This window comes from Aulonocara stuartgranti (assembly GCF_965226115.1).
Source record: "Aulonocara stuartgranti genome assembly, chromosome: 23".
Taxonomy (NCBI): domain Eukaryota; kingdom Metazoa; phylum Chordata; class Actinopteri; order Cichliformes; family Cichlidae; genus Aulonocara; species Aulonocara stuartgranti.
Window position 1 is genome coordinate 19,663,115 of NC_138958.1, and position 18,992 is coordinate 19,682,106.

The 18,992-nt window shown below is 37.4% G+C and overlaps 2 protein-coding genes and 1 long non-coding RNA gene across 4 annotated transcripts in view; 1 reads left to right on the forward strand and 2 right to left on the reverse strand.

Annotated features, from left to right (window-relative positions):
* Positions 1-1,160, reverse strand: part of xdh (xanthine dehydrogenase) — a 15,861-nt gene extending 14,701 nt beyond the window's left edge. Inside the window, 1 exon segment of the mRNA XM_082524619.1 lies at positions 968-1,160. Within this exon segment, the coding sequence (XP_082380745.1) occupies positions 968-1,066 (99 nt within the window). The 5' untranslated portion in view covers positions 1,067-1,160.
* LOC309700825 overlaps positions 1-13,178 on the forward strand; it is a 14,783-nt gene extending 1,605 nt beyond the window's left edge. The window contains exons 2-8 of the long non-coding RNA XR_014274764.1: positions 6,668-6,791; positions 10,694-10,798; positions 10,869-10,931; positions 11,076-11,226; positions 12,386-12,539; positions 12,864-12,929; positions 13,092-13,178. This is a non-coding gene — a long non-coding RNA (uncharacterized lncRNA). The remainder of the gene's footprint in view (positions 1-6,667; positions 6,792-10,693; positions 10,799-10,868; positions 10,932-11,075; positions 11,227-12,385; positions 12,540-12,863; positions 12,930-13,091) is intronic.
* Positions 1,621-15,414, reverse strand: LOC309700800 (adenylate cyclase type 8-like). Of its 2 annotated transcripts, XM_082524621.1 has the most exons (23): positions 15,072-15,414; positions 14,371-14,559; positions 13,867-14,106; positions 13,064-13,292; positions 12,840-12,989; positions 12,434-12,564; positions 11,656-11,767; positions 11,303-11,430; positions 11,072-11,230; positions 10,679-10,913; positions 10,395-10,583; positions 10,202-10,302; positions 9,312-9,513; positions 8,406-8,507; positions 8,179-8,306; positions 8,014-8,095; positions 7,737-7,895; positions 6,658-6,804; positions 6,474-6,566; positions 6,252-6,366; positions 5,500-5,624; positions 5,328-5,426; positions 1,621-4,872 (listed from the first exon to the last, which is right to left on the reverse strand). In XM_082524621.1, the coding sequence occupies exons 1-23, from the start codon at positions 15,314-15,316 to the stop codon at positions 4,690-4,692; spliced, it is 3,543 nt and encodes a 1,180-aa protein (XP_082380747.1). In that variant the 5' UTR covers positions 15,317-15,414; the 3' UTR covers positions 1,621-4,689. The 2 variants fall into 2 exon arrangements, with proteins under 2 accessions (XP_082380747.1, XP_082380746.1); XM_082524620.1 differs by having other exon boundaries at positions 11,072-11,430.
* Between the last annotated feature and the right edge of the window lie 3,578 nt (positions 15,415-18,992).

Consider the following 18,992-nt stretch of genomic DNA (forward strand, 5'->3'; position numbering starts at 1 on the left):
GCACAAACACAAATCAATCTTTCAGAGTACAGAGAAGCTCAAAAGTTACATTTTAATCAACATGAAAAGACTAAAAATACACAGAAAAATACACCAGGACATATAAATCAGTGTTTTACAGTTAATTATCAACAAGTTATTCAGAAAAGTGATGGCAGCTGAGGTAAACTGAGTGCAGCTCATGTCCTTCCAGTTTAAATTTACAGAAACAAACTAACAGTCAGTTACCAGGAGGACGCTGCAGCTATAAAGTCAAAATAAACTTAATTTACATTAATCGAATATTCTGAATCAGAAATAAAACATTAAATGTTGGTCTAGATTTTAGTAATTAAAAATATACTAAAACTTGCATGGACTCTGGTTTAAGCGTAGTATAACTGACCAATGTAACATTCTGAATATTTTGAATTAATCCTGTATTTTAATGAATGAATCTTTCATTTTGCTCCCTCTCACAAACATTAAAGCTTTCACTGAGTATCAGCTACACATGCACAGCTTACTATGATTTATTTTACCAGCTTTTTTGTGTTTGTCTCACTTATCAGAAGCAAACTGAATGTTATTATGTGTTTTTAATGCACCGTGTCGCCTGTAAGTCATCAATGTTTTGCTTTCACCAACATTTTGTTCCACATTCTGAAATACTTCAGTTTTTCATCCCAACTTTTTATTCAGCTGAACAAACTTCTGTTTTTTCTAATTACTTTACTAGTTTTTTGCTCATTTGTTCTTTTATTTGTGAAAAAATATAACATTAATAGAATCAATTTACTTGGATTACAATAAAAAAAAAATCAGGAGATTCAGCTGCAATTTGAAGCACAGTCTAAATTCTTACATAATTAAGTGTTCATGGTCTTTGTTATCGTTAAGATGGATTAAGCATGATATAAATGTTACAGAGGCAGACTGAGATCACAGTAAAGTCACTACGAATTAGCTAAAAGATGAATATTTTTACCTTCTTCCCATTAACAAAGAAGATGAGTTCATCAGACCCAGACCGGGTCTTGGTTCCTGTCCGGTCCCCCATGTTGCCGGTCTCCTGTGCCCTCTCCATGGTGCTGGTGTTTCTGGTCTTTAATGATCCGGCCTCGTGGGCTCAGTTATCTGGAGGGAGGCATGTCCTGTCCGGCCCCCCTTCTCCTCCCACAAAAACCTGATGGTGCGTTCAGGAGCGTAGCAATCCCTCAGATGTTTCGATCGCGCTCAATAATCAAACGTTAAATCATGATCAATCATGTGCGGATTAACTGATAAAGTCTGAAACTTCTTTCCCCTCACTTAAAAAAATAAAATAAACGTGTGAATGACCTGCAGAACTAACATTGCAGATGTTCCTGTTCTGAACAATTATTCACAGCTATGAGCATACCTGGAGGTCAAAGGTCACAGTCCTGTATAATAGTTGTGTAATAGCTGTAAACTAGTTACTGGATAACTATTATACGAATTTCAAGCTGACACAGCAGCTCACGAGTTCCAGTCTGTCAGGTCAGCTTCCTGCTCAGTTTTTATTTACCTTGAAGTAAAGACTGAAAATTTATCTTTGCATTTGACAGAACCCTCAAACTACATCTATTGACATCAAATACACATGAAAATCATGGTAAATCACAGCCTATCAGCAGCTTTAATGAACAATGACTGGAAACAACAACAAAGTCCTCCCCACTGAAGGTCACAGCCAGAAAACAAACTGTGATTGAATAAAGGTGGAAATAGAGACAAAACCAGAAATTCAAATTTAAAATATGTAACAACAAGATCTATGTAATAAAACAATGATGATAAAGTAAATATAAAACAGATGACTATGAAAACATACTAACATACTCAAATGGAAAAATGAAATACATAATAAACTCAGAATTCAAATGTACATAAATAATGAAAAGAATTATAATTTGTAGTATGAATATAATTCAACCATAAATACTGACAAAACAATAAAAAGAAGTAAAAGGTATAAATGGAACAAATACAGTGAAAACATTTCCTTAAAGTTAAAGCTTTTTTTAAACATAACACCAGTTTTTAAGAGTTTATTCATTTTAAAGAGTTTAAATCCACTACATCGCCATCAGCTCAAAGTGTACAACAATTAATTCAGTGATTTTAAACTTTATATCATTATTATTATTAATATTAGATGGTTTATATTAGACTGTAGAGCGGAAATATTTATTCATGTCACAAGACCTGTCAGCCAACATGCAGTTTTGTAACACAGCACAATGCTTTCTCCTCACACATACATCAGATCACTCACAGACTCATGTGATCTGGATTCCAGCTGTGAATCCATTTGATTTGCCCTCCGTAGCCTCAAAGGCCCCCGCTTATAGTCAGGAGATGCTGATAAATGAAAGTTCAACCAGACTCCACACAATTATTCTGCTTCTCTGTTACACATGTACATGGATGTGTTTGTTGTGGAGGATTTTAAGGTTTATACAAGAGACAAATAGAACTGTTTTGCCTATAAACAACTGACTTTTAAATTCACAGTCACAGTGGGCCTATGACTGAGCCCTGAGGTACATCATATTTAATGGCGCTGGCTACAGTCTTCACATGAGGTTAGCCAACAAATATTAACGGTGAAAGTCGTTTTTAAAGTAGTAGTGAATGAGTTCTTATGCCATTTGTGCCATTCTAGTTTGATTTGCTAACAGAAAGCATTTAGTGTTTGTACGACCCGAAAGTTTCCTAAAACACATTTTCCATCTCAGTCCGCTTATGGCAAAAACAAATTAAATTCTCTTTATATTATAAGGTTTTTCACAACATGATATGAATCAACCATGAACTTGAACATGTACTTAGTAGGTCTTTCAATTAGGTAAAGAAAACCTCAGCAGAACTACAAAACATGACATACTGAACCATTTTATTATTTTTTAAACAAAAATTAAGCCAGAATGCACGAGTAGTGTGTGAAACACACGGAAAGCTGGTGGTTTGGAAGGCCTGCCTTCCAAAATTTAAACACAGTTTAGGTTTGCAAAGTAGCATCTGAACAACCCACAAGACTTCTGGAACAATGTCTATGGGACAGACAAGACCAAAGTGGAGATGTCTGGTCGTAATGCACAAAACCAAACACAGCGTTTCAGCACAAACACTTCATACTAACCATGAGCAATTGGTCTTGTGGTTTTGCAACGGGACTCGGACAGTTGCTGAGTCAACCGTGAATTTGAACATGAAATCTGTACCAGTGAATTCTAGAGTCAGGTGTAACTCTGTGTCCAAAACTTGGACCTGTTGGTCATACTGCAGGACATACATGGCATACTGTAATATGTCATTTGTTGTTATTCACCTGAGTCGTAGTTGTCCCTGTAAGGTCCAGATTACTTATATAATTTTCTGGTATATTAACCTTTGAATTAACGCAGCATCTACTTTCCTTTTCCTGTGACTTTTACTTTCAGCAATCACAAGAGTCATAAGATTGAGCACTGAGGTACATTTAATACAGGCTTCACATAAGATTAGATTTACATCATCCTAATCTAGTTATGAAAAGAACAACAACCACCCTGTTAGTAGTTACACCTAAGCTGGGAGCTGGATTTACTAAAAGAAAAGTTTCAGTGTTTTTAGAAATGAAAAATCTACTCAAGTTTAAAGGTAAACACATGTGAAATTAGCAATTTCTCTTTTCCTGTTTATTTTATTAGAATAACAAAATAGTATCATTAACAGCTGTCAAATATTAGGCAGATCTTTAATGTAAATTAGCCACAATATAAGAGCGCTCAAACATTTAACCATAAAAAAACACTGCAAGGGACAAACCCACGTTTATTTTTCCTTTTTATTTATTTATTTTTTAAATCAACGCTTCTTATAGACACACTTTGTCCTCTGTAGACAAACAAAATTCTGTCACAACTTAATGTGTCTCTTATATATCCACAAATCTAAAATATCTAAATGTAAAGTGCTTTGATCCTGAAATGTTTTTGGTCCTGCACGCGGCTCCATCTGGTGGTCAGACAAAGTTATGACAATTTAAAAAAAAATTGCTAGAAGAGTTTGAAACCTTTAACAGCAAGAATAAAAACACAGTAAATAAATGCTTAATATAAGAAATATAAGAAAATTCTTCACACTTTCATAAAATCTTTTTACAAATATGTTTTGTAAAAAGTTACATGTTGTGTTAAAATTTTAACTATAATCTTTTATTGACTTAAAACCCATAGTTTCATATGAGGAAATCAAACCTACACAAACACATAAAATAAAACATGAATGTTTTTCTGCATCAAAGTCTTGGCAGAATGACGAGTCTTATAAAGGAAGGCTGCTTGAATATCCAGAATAAACCTTCAGGAATCCACTTAGAAACCAGAGTAACAGACACATGAGAGGTCCCCTGAGAATCTGTCTACTTTTAACTTTCCTTCAGTGTCTCAGTGATTAGTGATGTTTAATTTGCACATGCATGATTCCATGTTGTTAGCTTTGCTCTGCAAAGCACCACAGGAGCTGTTTGTTCCAAAACACAGAGCAAAAGTACAACAATCCATCACCATCATTACTAATCTTTCCTTTACTTTAAGACGATGCAGATGAATGTTCAAACTCCTTACCCACTTCAACATTTCAGCTTTCACAAATGTTGACAGTTTTACCTTTTACCCTCAAAACCAAACTTTTTTTTCCTCCTCACGACGCCTCCACCAGGTGGAAGCCTCCGTTCTCCTCCCTCATCTTCTCCCTTTTCTGGGCTTGAACCAAACTGTAGACCACAGCTCCCAGTGTGTTCCTATTGAGGCTGAAGCCCCGCCCCCCACCACGCTCTATAAAGCTGGATCGCTCCTCCCGACTGCTCACGAAGTATGTTCGAACCTGAAGGGAAAACACTTTGATCAGTGGTGTGTACAGTTTATGTAACTAATACATTAAACATGATATTTTTCTTATCTGAAATATTTTTCTCATGTTTATGAAAAGTTCTGTTTATATTTTTGGGGTAAAAATGTATAAAAATGATCTCCTTGTGTTAGGCAAATTTTACAAAAATGTATGACACACTTTTCCTGCACAATTGTGTCATGCACTTTCTCATCATTTTGACTTCTTTTGATTTGTATGATAAAAATTCAAAATTTTTTGTCATACTCTTGATATATACTTTTTTGTTTAAATATAAACCCTCCAAGTTAAAATGCAGTTTTTTTTATGTTATGTTAATTTTATGTTAAATGTAACTATTTTCAAACTCATTTGTTCATACCTGCACCTAAATCTCATAGTTTAGATCTTTAGGTCATGTGTGTGGTCACATGATGATGATGGCTCACCTTTCCGTGGCGTTCACTAATCCCTTTGAGATAAACGTCCCCTCTGAGCTGCCTCAGAAAGCCTCGTTCAACCAGAATAGAGCTGGTGTGTTCTGAGACCTAAACACAAAGGACGACATTTAAAAACCTGTTGAAGTGATGACCTCATGTTTCTGCAAACAGGTGAGCTCACCTGTATCCGCCCGCTCACACCGGTGCTCTCCATCCTGCTTGCCATGTTCACCGTCATCCCCCAGATGTCGTACTGAGGTTTGGTGGCTCCAATCACACCTGCTATCACCGGACCGTGAGCCACACCTCGAAGTGATGTTAGAGGTCAAAGGTCATGGAGTGTTTAAATAATACACAATAATAATAAGGGAAAAAGATACACTTTTTTTTTTAATTTTTGCTAAAGCTTTTAAAAATGTAATAATAATAATGAAAATAATAATATTACATTAAACTTTGTTTAAAAATTATTTTCTAGACATGTTTGTAATTTTGTAATTCTTTTAAAAAGTTCATTATTCAAAAACATTATATTAAAATATTTGTTACTGTTTACCAATGATTCATTTAAAATATATAAAGAAGAATGATTTTTAAAGAATCTATTTCAAAGAATTTTAAAGAATGATTTTTTATAGATAAAATAAAAAGAAGTAAATACATTTGTGAAATTGTTCATTTTTACATTTCTGATGTTTTTATGATTCCCATTCTTGATGAAAATCTTTCACCTTTGCACCTAAACTACTGGTTTAACTGTTTGTTTAAAACTTTCAAATTCTCCCTCTAAACTCTTTCTAACTAGAGAGATTTTTTTTTTTCTTTGAGTACTAAAGTGGTATTTATATGTGTGTGTGTGTGTGTGTGTGTGTGTGTGTGTGTGTGTGTGTGTGTGTGTGTGTGTGTGCGTGCGTGTGCGTGTGTGGTACTTACCAACACGGAGCTGGAAGTTGTTTCCTGTCTGTGTGTTGATGTGTTTGAGAGTTTCCTGCATAGCGAGTGCGAACAGGACCAACTCACTGAGGTGATTCCAGCCATCCTCACAATCCTGAACACACACATGCACGTCTGAATGAAGAGTGTATGGACATCAGAGCCTTTGACAAGAGGCTCAGAGGGAGCATTTAAGTGTTGTGATGTAACAGCAGGACTCACCTGCCTGTCAGGTGAGAGGCCTGAAGCTGCAATGTAGCAGCTGCCAGTGGTTTTGATCTTCTCCACCTGCTGAAAGTAGCATTCATCCAGCAGCTACAACACACAAACACAAAGGTAAAAAATACTACATTTAATAAAGTTTACAAAACATATCTCGTTTGTGTGTGTGTGTGTGATTTATGACCTCATCAAAGTCGCTGATGACGTGGTTAAGGAGGCGGAGACACTCAACATGCTGATGAAGGACCTCCTTTTCCTCGTAGAAGTCGGAGAATCCGGGCAGAGAGGCAAACAGCACGCCCACTCGCTCATACGACTGTGAGTACAACTCCTGATAACACACACGCACGCACGCACGCACACACACACACACACACACTTTAATGCTCTGTTAATATGACTCATACTAATAGAATAAGTAAATATCGATTATTGATCAGGCCTACTGGTCATGAGGTCTGAGGGCATATGTCACACCTTGCATTTAAAGATGAGAAACAATTATACAAAAACTTGAAAAAGTCACGAAAGACTCAAAAAATGTGCAAATGGCCACAAAATATTATCTAAACCACTTCCAATTCTTACAAAGTCTCAGCTGTTCTATACAGTAATTTTTATATATATATTTATATATTTATAATAAATGTAACTGTACGAGTGTTGTTTGTTTTTAATTTTTTAGAAATCACGTGCCTAAATTTTATCAAGGCTGAAAGTCTGGAGGAGTGGCCTCTGGATGACAGGTGGATGATGACATAGGAGGTTATACATCTGAGCTAATTGGAAAATCTAAACTCTGACCTCAGGACAGTGTTTGAACTGATTTGTGTAATTTGGTAATATACAGAATCACATCATGAGTATACAGTGATATTTTACCCTCTTTTTGGACCTTTTTTCGGAACACTTTAATACAATTATCTGACCAATAATATGTCTGCTGCATGGTTACTTGCACTCATAAATCACCCAAGAAGTCTGTGCTCCTGTTTTGCTGAAGGAAGTCTAGGATTTTTTTACACACTGATTAACAGTTATCTGTGTCTGTGTAATGGTCCCAGTAGTCCTGTGATGCTCCCATGGCCAGAGCATGATAATGAAGTTAGCTTTGATTAACTGATAACTTCGTTATCCTCTCTCATAAAGATATGGTCACTTCTGACTAGAAAAAACTAAATGACAGTGACCAGAATGCTAATGCTGAAGCTCCAAAACTCAATAGGAAATCAAGTTGGCTGCTATGTGAAAGGCATCAGGTACCTCATCATTGCGGTCTCTCTCCAAGAAGTGCTGGGCAACATGTGCGGGCAGGATATTGAGCAGCAGACACTCATTGTGCTCCCGCTGCTCCTTCATGTCCTCCACCTCCTTCTTTGCCTGAAGGCCCCAGAGGAAGTCCAGCCGTGCTGTCGCCTCCAGCTACCAGTGAAGAAATGGAAGAGGGAAGTGGTGGATATTAGCATACTGAATTCATATCAGGGTTATCATTGTTTGCTTGATAGCAATAAAAGCTGGTAGCGTGTTTAACAGAATCCACCTGTCTGCTGTTGAAGAGGACAGCCACCACAAACATCAGCATAAGAACAACACAGACTCCATTCCTGCACAAGTGATGAGACCTGACAACAACAGAGGAGACCACATTTTATTTTCCACACCTTTACACAAAAACACAGGAACATGACCTGAATGGAACTTGTACCTGTAATTCTTGATTATGTAGGTGTAGAGGGCAGCAAACAGCAGTAGAACGGCCAGCTGCAACACGCAGCTCAGTCTGAGGAACACGGCACAGGTAACCATAGCAACCACACCACTTAGAACCATGTACTGTACACAGAAAGGCCAGTGATAATTTTAAAAATGGTTACTGACTAATCAAAACAATGTCATCATGATTCTGAGTTCATGTGATGTTTGAGTGTTCACCTCTGGATATGTGCAAATGTTGATATCGGTCCAAGCCGAGGGAGGCGGAGCCAGCAGGGAGTCCCTGTTGCTGATGTCAGTTTCTGATGAATCACACCACAGCTAGTGGAAGCAAGCAAGAAGCTTTCTAACAAGTTATTTTGTACTAAATTCTTTGTACTAAAGCCTTTCAGTAAGTTACTGGAAGAAGCTATTATTCCCACTGAGGTTTTTAAAAATGTTTAACATAAAAGATTGGTTGTCAGTATATGGGAAATCATAATAGACAATAAGATGTGCACGTTATTGCAGGTGAGTCATTACTTTTTGGCACAAAATACCAAGAAACTAAACGAAAACACTAGCAATGCAAAAATGGAGGGACTTCTTGAAATGCTTCAAACAAACATTCCCATTGTTGTAAGAAAATTTTTAATTTTATCTTATGTTGCTGTTAACACTGTTCCGGTGCAACTAAAGAATGTGTAAATACACATTTTTAGTTGTTGAAACGACAATGCTGTCAAAGTGATGTAATTTCACACTTCGTTTACAGAGAACACATTTTTGCAAAACTTTAGAAATTCAAGGTGATTACAATCAATACTCTTGATACTCTTTTATACTGATGGAGACTCATCATCAAACAGTAATCCTCACACTGTGTTGTGTCAACATTGCTGCTTAAAATGTAAAACAATATTTTTGGAGAATTCATTTTCCCCCAAATTGCTTCATTCTTTGCATTTCTCAGCATTCACATCAGCAACTGTTACAGAAGTGATGCTGAGGCGGACAATGATGTTCTTTTAATCGATTTAATATGTTAGCTTGTTTGGTTTTCAAATCTTTTCTTATGATCGTTCGGTATTTATGACCTATAACATATCTTAGTTGTTGATTTGATAAAAACAATATCAGACTTACAATGTCTGCAGAGGCGATTCCAAAGTTGACAGTGATGGCAGTGAGTGTGAGCAGCATGCGGGCACTCTTGTTTTCATGCACCCAACAGCAGATTGACTGGAGGGGAGCAGGACAATGCTTAAATTCCTCCCCCAGAGTCAGCAGCAAGAGCAGGAAGTAAATGCCGCCACTGACCACAAACTGAACGACCATTGGACACAATCTGTGGGAACAAAAAGTTACTAAACACACACATGTCAGCTGTTATAGAAGTTCCGGTCAGCATGAACAAGATGTTTCCTCTCCTTGTATAACATTTATAATATTTTTAAGGGGAAAACAAATTTGTTTCATCTTTAGCTTCATTTATCTCTAAGCATGACCAGATAAATTATTATATCGAGCCAAAAAGTGCAGAGAAACAATTGGTACCTGATCCTATGCAGATGATTTTCTCTTTTAGATGTGAGGGCTGTTAAAATAATATCTATTAACATAAAAAACAAAAAAGCATTTGCAGAAGCTTGTTTTTGTACTGTTACATTTTGGTGCTGAAAAGATCACAAAGTCTTATATTTTCAATATATATTTAATTACAGCTGCTCATTAACACAAATATCTAATCTCATGGCAGCAATTTAATGTATTTGGCATGTAGACACGGTCAAGATAAAGGTCAGAATGGAAAAAGGTGATTTCAGTGACTCTGAACGTGTTACAGTAGAAAGTAACACTAGTTGAAATATGATCAGGACCAATAGCAGTGTCTTCAGTTTTATCTGAAGATTAAATACAAATTCTATGGTTTTGTTTTTTGCAACATGTTAAGCTTATGTTTTTCCAATTGTTGGATAATTGGACAAACATCATTTACAATTATTTACATCATTTAACAAAAGGAAAATCTATACCTTGGGGCTGGGATTAGCACCTGGACTGTCATTAAAAGCAGCAGCAGAATGAAGGAGCAAACCATGTTAGATTTGAAGAGTTCGTCTCTCATCTGAGAATACTGAGAGACAAACATTTTATTAATGACTGTTTTCAAGGTGCCAGTTTCACCCCCCCAAAAAAACCTACTAAGAAAAAAGATTCTCGTGTTACCTTTCCCTCCACATGGGAGTCCTTAAACACCTGAGTAAAGGTCGTGATGTGCTCCTTCCTCATTCGCTCACTGCTGCGCACCTCCATGGCCTGGCGAATCCTCTTGTTCACCTCCCGTGTTCCTGAGCGCTGAGCTGCTATATTATTGGGCAGCTGGGTCAGTGAACCATTGGTAAAAGTAGCAAGGATCTGTGAACCAACAAAGAATACAACAAAAGGTCAAAGGTTATTGAAATTCAATCAGAAAAGTACTAATGGACTTTGAATCTGTCTTCTGCACTCACAAAATTCTTTCCTAGGATGTCTCCAAATGGCAGCTCAGCACTCCACGTTGTTATCTCGTCATAACTGGGGCGCCTTGCTTTAGGCGGCTCCACATCTTCCTTCGATGCCGGACGGACCAGGTATGTGTCGATGTTGTGTTTCCGTAGAAACTCGCTACGATCCTGGCCATGTCCCGCCTCTGTCTCATAGATCCCACCCAGACAGTCCAGAGTGGCCTTGGAGATGTGAACCTGACTGAAAGGAGATGAAAATGTACAACAGTGTTACATGAACACATCACAAAAATCTTCTGTATTTTAATCATTAAGATTAACTTTATGGGATGACACCTATAGCAAACTGCAGTTTGGCAATTAAGTAATAAGGATATATTATGTATTAATTTGTCTTACCCAGGCACTCCTGCAGCCTCCAAACTGTTGGCGACGTCCACGTCCCAGCTCCAGATGTCAAACTGCCACTTCTGAAGACCCAAAACACCACAAAGAACGGAGCCAGAGTGGACGCCTATTCGCATGTCCACCTCCTGCTGGAGCTCCCGACGAACGTAACTAAAATGAAATACACCTATGAAGTTTTGTGGAAACAGCTGTAGGGCTGTGTTAGCCACAGATGATTGGTACCGTATAGTGTTGATCATACTGAGGCCCATCTCCACACAGCAGCGGGCATGTCCTCTCTGAGGCTCTGGGACTCCTGATACGCAGTAATAACAATCACCCAGAATCTTAATGCGCAAACACTGGTGGTCCTGTACTCAAACACAGGGGAAAAAAGAAAAACTGTGGCCTTGTACATTTAAAAAACACTAAATAAATAAATAAATGGCAAAAGCCAAATAAAGATTAAATTCAAATGAAAAAACTTTATACAAAACTTAACAAAAGAACCCCTAGTAGAATAACAAATACACCAATCCTTTAACTGGTACAAACACATAAAACAGGAGCTGATGCAGTTGACAAGGTGATCTGACCTCAGCCAGCCTGTCGAAGCGACCAAAGAGTTCATTGAGGGTTTTAACGAGATCCTGAGCCGAAAGAATCAATGACAGCGATGTGAAGCCGATGATGTCTGCAAACAGGATGCTGTGGAGAGGCAAAATTCTCATCATGAGAATATCATTTTAATCCCACTGAAACCAATGTAAAACCACTACTGCAATACATTTTTGGCTAAATGACCTTTACATATTCTTTATTCATCCTCTACATTTTTAACTTTACAATCTGTAATGAAATCATCGAAATAATTTATAAAACCACTAACAATACCTGTTCAGTCTTATTTTACATTAGATGAAAGCTAAAAACTTCTTTAAGAAATTATGCCTTTGCATTATTACTGGTGTTGTTGCAGAACAAAAAATCACACCTGCTGGATGTTCAAGCGTTAATCAATTTTGGGGGCATTTTTTTATTTTTTTTTAAAGTAGATAGAAAGATGGGACAATGGAGGAAGAAACTCAGCAAAGGTCCATGAGTTGGACTACGTTATAGCTGTGTGGTATGTGGTTGGCTCCACAATTAGTAAGCTAAACTAGAGCCTAAAGTTAGAGGTTTTTGATACAAAACTCTGTGGTTAAAGGTTAACTGCTCATTTGACTGCCATAACAAATCATTTCAGTCGATACAATAACTATAGTAGAGTTGTTAGTCTGTTGAAGCTCCTCAAAGTTCTTCATTCTTTTAAAACTACATTTATAGCATGTGTGTCCAGCTGGCTCGTCATCATAAAGAAGTGGGTTGTATTACCTGACATCCTTGTAATGGTGAATGTAGATCTTGTGCAACTGCTGAGGCAGCAGATAATCTTCCATGACGGCCATGTCACCAATCATCTCAAGCACCAGAAATTGAGGTAGGATTGACATCACCAGGCGTTCCTGACAGCACAAAGACGCACACATCATTAGCTTTAGGATATATGAGGTCCAGACATATCCCAAATACTTTGTTTCACATGACTTGCTACCTAGCTGTTTCTTAGTTAAACATCTTGTTACGTTTGGTCAGAAAAATGATGATTTGACTTTATGCTGATAACTGAGATCATTAATAAATAGATGAATAGGTTGACCACATTTACAAATGATCCTAATACTTCTTCCACTTCAATAGGGACACAAAAGATTAGGGAACCCTTAAATATCATCCTCACTTGTCTGTTGTTCTCCCTCTCTAGTCTGACTCGTCCTTCGATACAGCGCCTGGTCTCCAGGAAAGACTGTCTCTGAGTCCAATCAGACAGGTAGTGAATGAACAGACCCGCAGTGTTCATAGCCAGATACAGCAGAGCCTTGGACAACACCTGCACGTGTACAACCAGACAGTTTAACTGCACAGTGACAGAAAGCAGCCAATAAAATGTAGCAATTTTGTTACCTTTCTGATGAAGCTGTGGTCATTATAGTGACAGCAGAAATCCACCAGGAGGTGCAGAGTGGAGGTGGTTCCCCCCGCAATGATGGACCAGAGGAGGGGGAGGGGCAGGAGGGTGTAAGTGGAGAAAAGCGTGAAGAAGACATACCAAGAGTGATCGCTCTCCGCCCAACTGAAAACACCAACCAGCACTTGGAAGGTCTGAGACAGCCAGCTGACCACTGACAGATACCTGAGGTAGATTTAAAGGAAGAACAGGTCACTGTCTTCAAATTTTTAAGTGAAACATTTTCAGAATAAGACTCTGGAAAACTGAAGAATTTTAGAGGTTCCTTCAGCTTCTGAAGTCGTAGTTCTTCTTTCCTTTTCTGGAGAGAATAACAAACGTTCTTCCAAAAGAATTTATGACATCTTACAGCTTTCAATGTCAGGAATTTGTTTTAGAAAATCACTTCTGTGTTGGTAAATGCAGTCAAGCAGTCACATTGACTTATCTGTGGTTTAAAATTTGAGCTACTGTTTAGATTCTGCTGGTAGGATGAAATGTCATCTGCATATAACTTGATATTTATCTTAAAGAAAACTAAACATGCCCTCTGCAGTGCAGTGCTTCTTTCCTAATAACAGCCAAATAAATAAACAAATAAATCCATATTGTTTCGCACATCAAGGTACTATAATATTAGCGACAGATTACATTAAAAGACATAGTAACTTAGTTCATGTAGGATGTCGCTAAGTTGGCACAGAGATCCTTATAAGGAGCCCTCCCACATAGCAAGCAGGTCTGCTACATCCCAGTGTACCTAAGCCACTGAGGTGATGACAAGACTTCCTTTCTGGTCACAACCACCAGGCAGATTCCTATCCACAAGACTACAGACAGACCGGTAAGCCAATCACAGGCCATGCCCCACCAGCCCAGCGGCCATGTCAGCAATGAGACAAGAACGCGGGTCAGGATGTCAACGACAACAGTGACGACCAGTGAGGTTCTTCTCTGAGCCGAGGAGAACTGCTGGTAGAGCTGCTCCAAGTCTGCAGACCTGAAGAGGTTATAAGCATCAGCATTACTTATTTTTATACCATTGACAATAAGCAACAATATAGTCAATAAGACACCTGAATAAATAAAATAGGCAAGTAAAGATTTATGATTAAATATGTAAAAAATTCTAAATACTATCAAGGTTTATGCTACAAAGCATATTTAAACAAAGATCATTAATTTTATGACTGTATCATAATTGTTATTATACAGCTAATAATTGTATGGTTTTTAGTTAAAATGTCCATTTGAATGTCTTTACTTGAATTTGTGCTGCAGTGTGGGGATGAAGACGCCTCGCACCGTCCACCCAGACGACACAAAGAAGTCAGCATCACTGAGTGGGTCGTGTTTGCTCTGTGTGGCTGTGGTGACTGTTGGGTGAATGCGAGCTGCTGACGAACGGCGCTTCTGCCAAAATACTCCACGAGACGCTTTATTGCGGATCTGCCTGCAAGACAACACAGACCGAAGAACTTGTGTAATACTTCAAGTTTGATTTAAGAGAATAGACAAAAAATATTATGTGAAAAACGCTTTTTTTTTTTAAATGTTCTTAATTCAGTAACTTGTAAACTGTTTTGGATAAGGATAACTTGTATTAATAATTAAGATGCCGACAGTTCATACATTTATTAAGGTTATTCAATCAATTCAATCATGAAATTACTATGAATCAATGTATTTTTAATAAACACATAAATTATTCTGGAAGGAATGTAAAATAACACTTTAAATAACTTTAAGATTACATTAATTTGTACATTAATCAGGAAAAATTCACATTTTAGGAGTTAACTAATATGTTTATAGTTAATTAACGATCAAGAAAAAAGTAATCAGGAATGTTATTTCAACGTTTTAATTGAGATCATTTGCAATTTCAGCAGGATGAAGTTAACCTTAATACCAACGTTTATTATAGTTAAGGTTCAGTTAACTCAGAAATCAGTTTCTTTCTACCTGTTGATGTCCGCGATGTAGGCATCGGTGACTTTGATATGGTGCTTGCCTCGCTCCAAACCCCCAGCGAGCCTCAGTGTGTACAGGTTGTGCTGGTCAATGATGTTCCTGACGGCGTTCTGCCACAGCAGCTGCTTCCTGCGCAGGTTGGAGGTGGGGCTTATCCCAGTGCTAAAGGTGATGTCGCTAGTCTGCCGCACCGCCTCACAGTCACCATTTAACAGCTCGCTGCAATCTTCACCCATGGTTACAGAGTTGTAAGGCCTGGCTCTTCTGTGAGCTGAATGGGGTCAAACAGATTTACATCAGTGATAACAGCAGCAAAACTGTTCTGTCTTTCAGTGTTGAGGAAACATCCAGGCTCCCGTACACAGGGCTGAAAACAAACCAGAAGAAGCACTTAGAAAAAAAGTGGCACCAGTAATGATGATTTGTCATTAAAATCCATTTTACACAAAATAATTGCCTAAGGAGTGTTACTCAGTAAATACAACAACCTTAAATTACATCAGTGCATTTAACATTATGTATATATATTTTTTTAAGTTTGTTAACTGCATTGAATAATGCACACTGAAGAGTATAGTTGTGTAAATGTGCTTCACTAAGTAATTGTGATCCTTCATTCAGTTTGGGTGTGTGCAGATTTGGCTTTTGTGGGTGTGTAACAGATTTCCAGTGTAAAAGTCACTTTGACTAATTTTGTTCAGGCTTGTGCTTAAAATGTTAATAAAATCAGATTTCCTGTACTTGTGCGGTGCATGGGACAATTTTAATTTCTAGTAAATAACTTTTTTTTTTTTATAGAAGCTGGTGTTGATGGTGATGATATGAAGTTTGTCCAAGTGATGAAGTCCACTCAGGTTTTAGTTGCAATCACTGAATAAGGTGTTTATTTGATATATGAGTGCAAATACCCTCCAAATTATAATGTAACATATTTGCATTTCCTCTAAGACCAGTTTTGTTTTTGTTTTGTTTTTTGTAATGACAACTTACTAAATTTTACAGTGTGGTGGAGTTGAACCCAAACATGGGATAAAAGGAGGGATGCAGTTTGGACAAGCTAGCCACTTCATAGCTTTTCAGTTTTTACACTTATCAGTCTTTTGACCCTTTGAGATCCACAGCAAGAAAAAAGCAATGGAAATTTTTTTTGTTTGCATTTCTTATTGACTTGGGTGAGTAATAACCACAATCAATAATTTTTTTTCAATAGACCCTGTAGTTTTTAAAATATTGATCTCTACCAAACAGTTGAGATGTCACTTCATGGTAAAAGTATGAAATGTCATGCAAATACAAGTACAGTAGATAATACAGTTGAAAAAAATCAAATAAAGGGCCAAATTATAATTAAATTAATAACAAAAACTATCCAGGGCATTGGATACAATTTATTTCTAGTAGCATGCCAGTGAACATTGCTGGTTTTCATTCCATCAAAGGAAACTATTATATCAAACAACAAAGTACATATTTTTTTAAATCTGCAAATGTGAAAAATGTGCAACAGCACAAAATACTCACATTCGGGCCACTTCTGATTGAATGCTACTGTGCAAAATCATTTTTGTTTAAAAAAAAAACAAAAAACTAAAGACAGTGCAAATCAATCACATCTGCTTGTAGTTTTGGTCGTTGGGGTCTTAGGGTGTAGCATTTACTCTGTGGTCTTGGAGAGCTGAATCATGGTTGTCCAAATCTAGATGCTGGCTTGTTAACTTGGTTCAGACACAGCCAGGTGGAAACCTTTTGAGAGCCATTGGTTTCTGGTCCAGTAGGGCACAGTCCCTCTTGTAGACCAGGTATTCAAGTCAAAGATGTATCCGAACAGTGGAATATGCCATCTCCTTATCTTGTAACTTATAACTTGTCTTATACAGGTGTAATAGCATATCAGAAAGTTTAATTCCTCCCATATGCTAATTATATACAGGGATGAGTGATGGGCATGGAATGGTGATCTTTGCATTGGACTCTTTGCTCCACCGTTTGACCAATGAAAGAGGCATGAACCCACAGACACATTTCTTGTCAAACCATTTCATTGCAATCAGACCTTCATCAGACCTTGTGGCTTCATATGAAACCATGACCTCAAACACACTGTGGTTGAAGGTGGATGGTATCATGAGTATCATGCCACAGGACGTATGATTTTTAGCCATATAATTGTTTAGCGTCCATATAGTACTTGTTCAACATGAAATTATAATTTTGACAATTTAGTAATATTAATTTACCAGCTACTGTAATTTGGTTAAAAGGTAATCGGTTGTGATATTTGTGATTTCCACATGTTATTCTTGATTTTTACAATATTTACTAATATTAACTCAGAAAGTTACAAAAATGACTTACTGAGGAAATTATTTCAGCATATTCTTGCTGTGCTAACACTTAATGTGCAGTGTTGGGAAGGTTACTTTTAAAATGTATTCCACTACAGATTACAGAATACATGCCCCAAAATGTATTTTGTAACGTATTCCGTTACGTTACTCAATGAGAGTAACGTATTCTGAATACTTTGGATTACTTAATATATTATCATGCTTTTTACAACTACATGAATGTACTATTGCTGTGTGATTTATTACTATTACTGAAGGTCCGTGGCTCCGAACCATAGTAAATGGACCTCTGGCTAATACATCGTTTCCTGTCAGGCTAGTAGCCGAAAAATAGCTTTACTTTGTTGTCTGGGTCAAGTTTGAGACAGAGAGGCGTTGAAAGGCTGCTCCAACAGAACTTATTGTTTCGGAAGAAAACACGAACACAGTCGAGTCTTAATAGCTTACTTACAACTGGGCTCGTCAGGCACTCTTCTTGGCTGCAGTGGTTATTATTATATTTACATGCTTCCAGCTCCCGTTTCTGCTCAATGACAACTAGTACTTTTCCACTCTCTTTTTTCTTCTTCCTCCTCGCGCTCACAGACACATAATGTGTATGGCAGTCCATTCTCCCTGCAGCACGGACTACACTGCCCATGAAGCTACATTCTTTAGGGCTATGACTGTAGCATTCTGCCTATTAGCTTAGCACAACAACAACAACAAAAAGGTGCTCTCTCACCCAGGAAACAGGCAGAGAGAGCCCGCGTCACCCTGTAACCATGGCAACCACAACGCTGCCACCTGGAATAACAGAACATAGCAAAACCCAAACAGTCCTGACCCACGACAATATGAAACAGGAAAAAGTAACTGTATTCTGAATACCACCTTTTTAAACGGTAACTGTAGCGGAATACAGTTACTCCTATTTTGTATTTTAAATACGTAACGGTGGTACATGTATTCCGTTACTCCCCAACACTGTTAATGTGATTTATCAACAGCAATGGATAAACAAAATGGGTCTAGTGGTCTGAGTTTATGGCAAATAATCAATTTTAATAACATTTAGGTTATGTTAGCATTAGCACCATAAAGGGACAAATCAACCGTTTGGTTGACCACTTTTTAAAAAACATTATTAAGCATTTAATTTCACTTTTTTAATGCTGTCAAGTGACATACATCTGTTTAGTAATTCCTCTAACACTATTATAAATCAAAAAATTATATCTTCCTGCCTTAGTTTCATCAAAAACACTCAAAATATGTTTGATGTTTTTTTGTTTCTGACTACCTGGTTGGTAGAGGTATAAGAAGAGCCAACCGTTTACATTCACAGTGCCTTCTGGTGGATTTTTTGGGCATTACAGATGTAAACCAATTGTTAGAAAAGACTCAATAAGGTAGGTTAATTTCAGTGAAAGCCTGAAAATGTGTTCTACCATTTGGTTGAGCATCATTTATTATATTTTATTGGTTTTATTACATTTTTTGCAGTTACACAAAGGTCATAAACTGTTTTTTTTTCACAAACTTCTCACTTTAAATGTGAAACACGTGCACAGAAAATAAACAA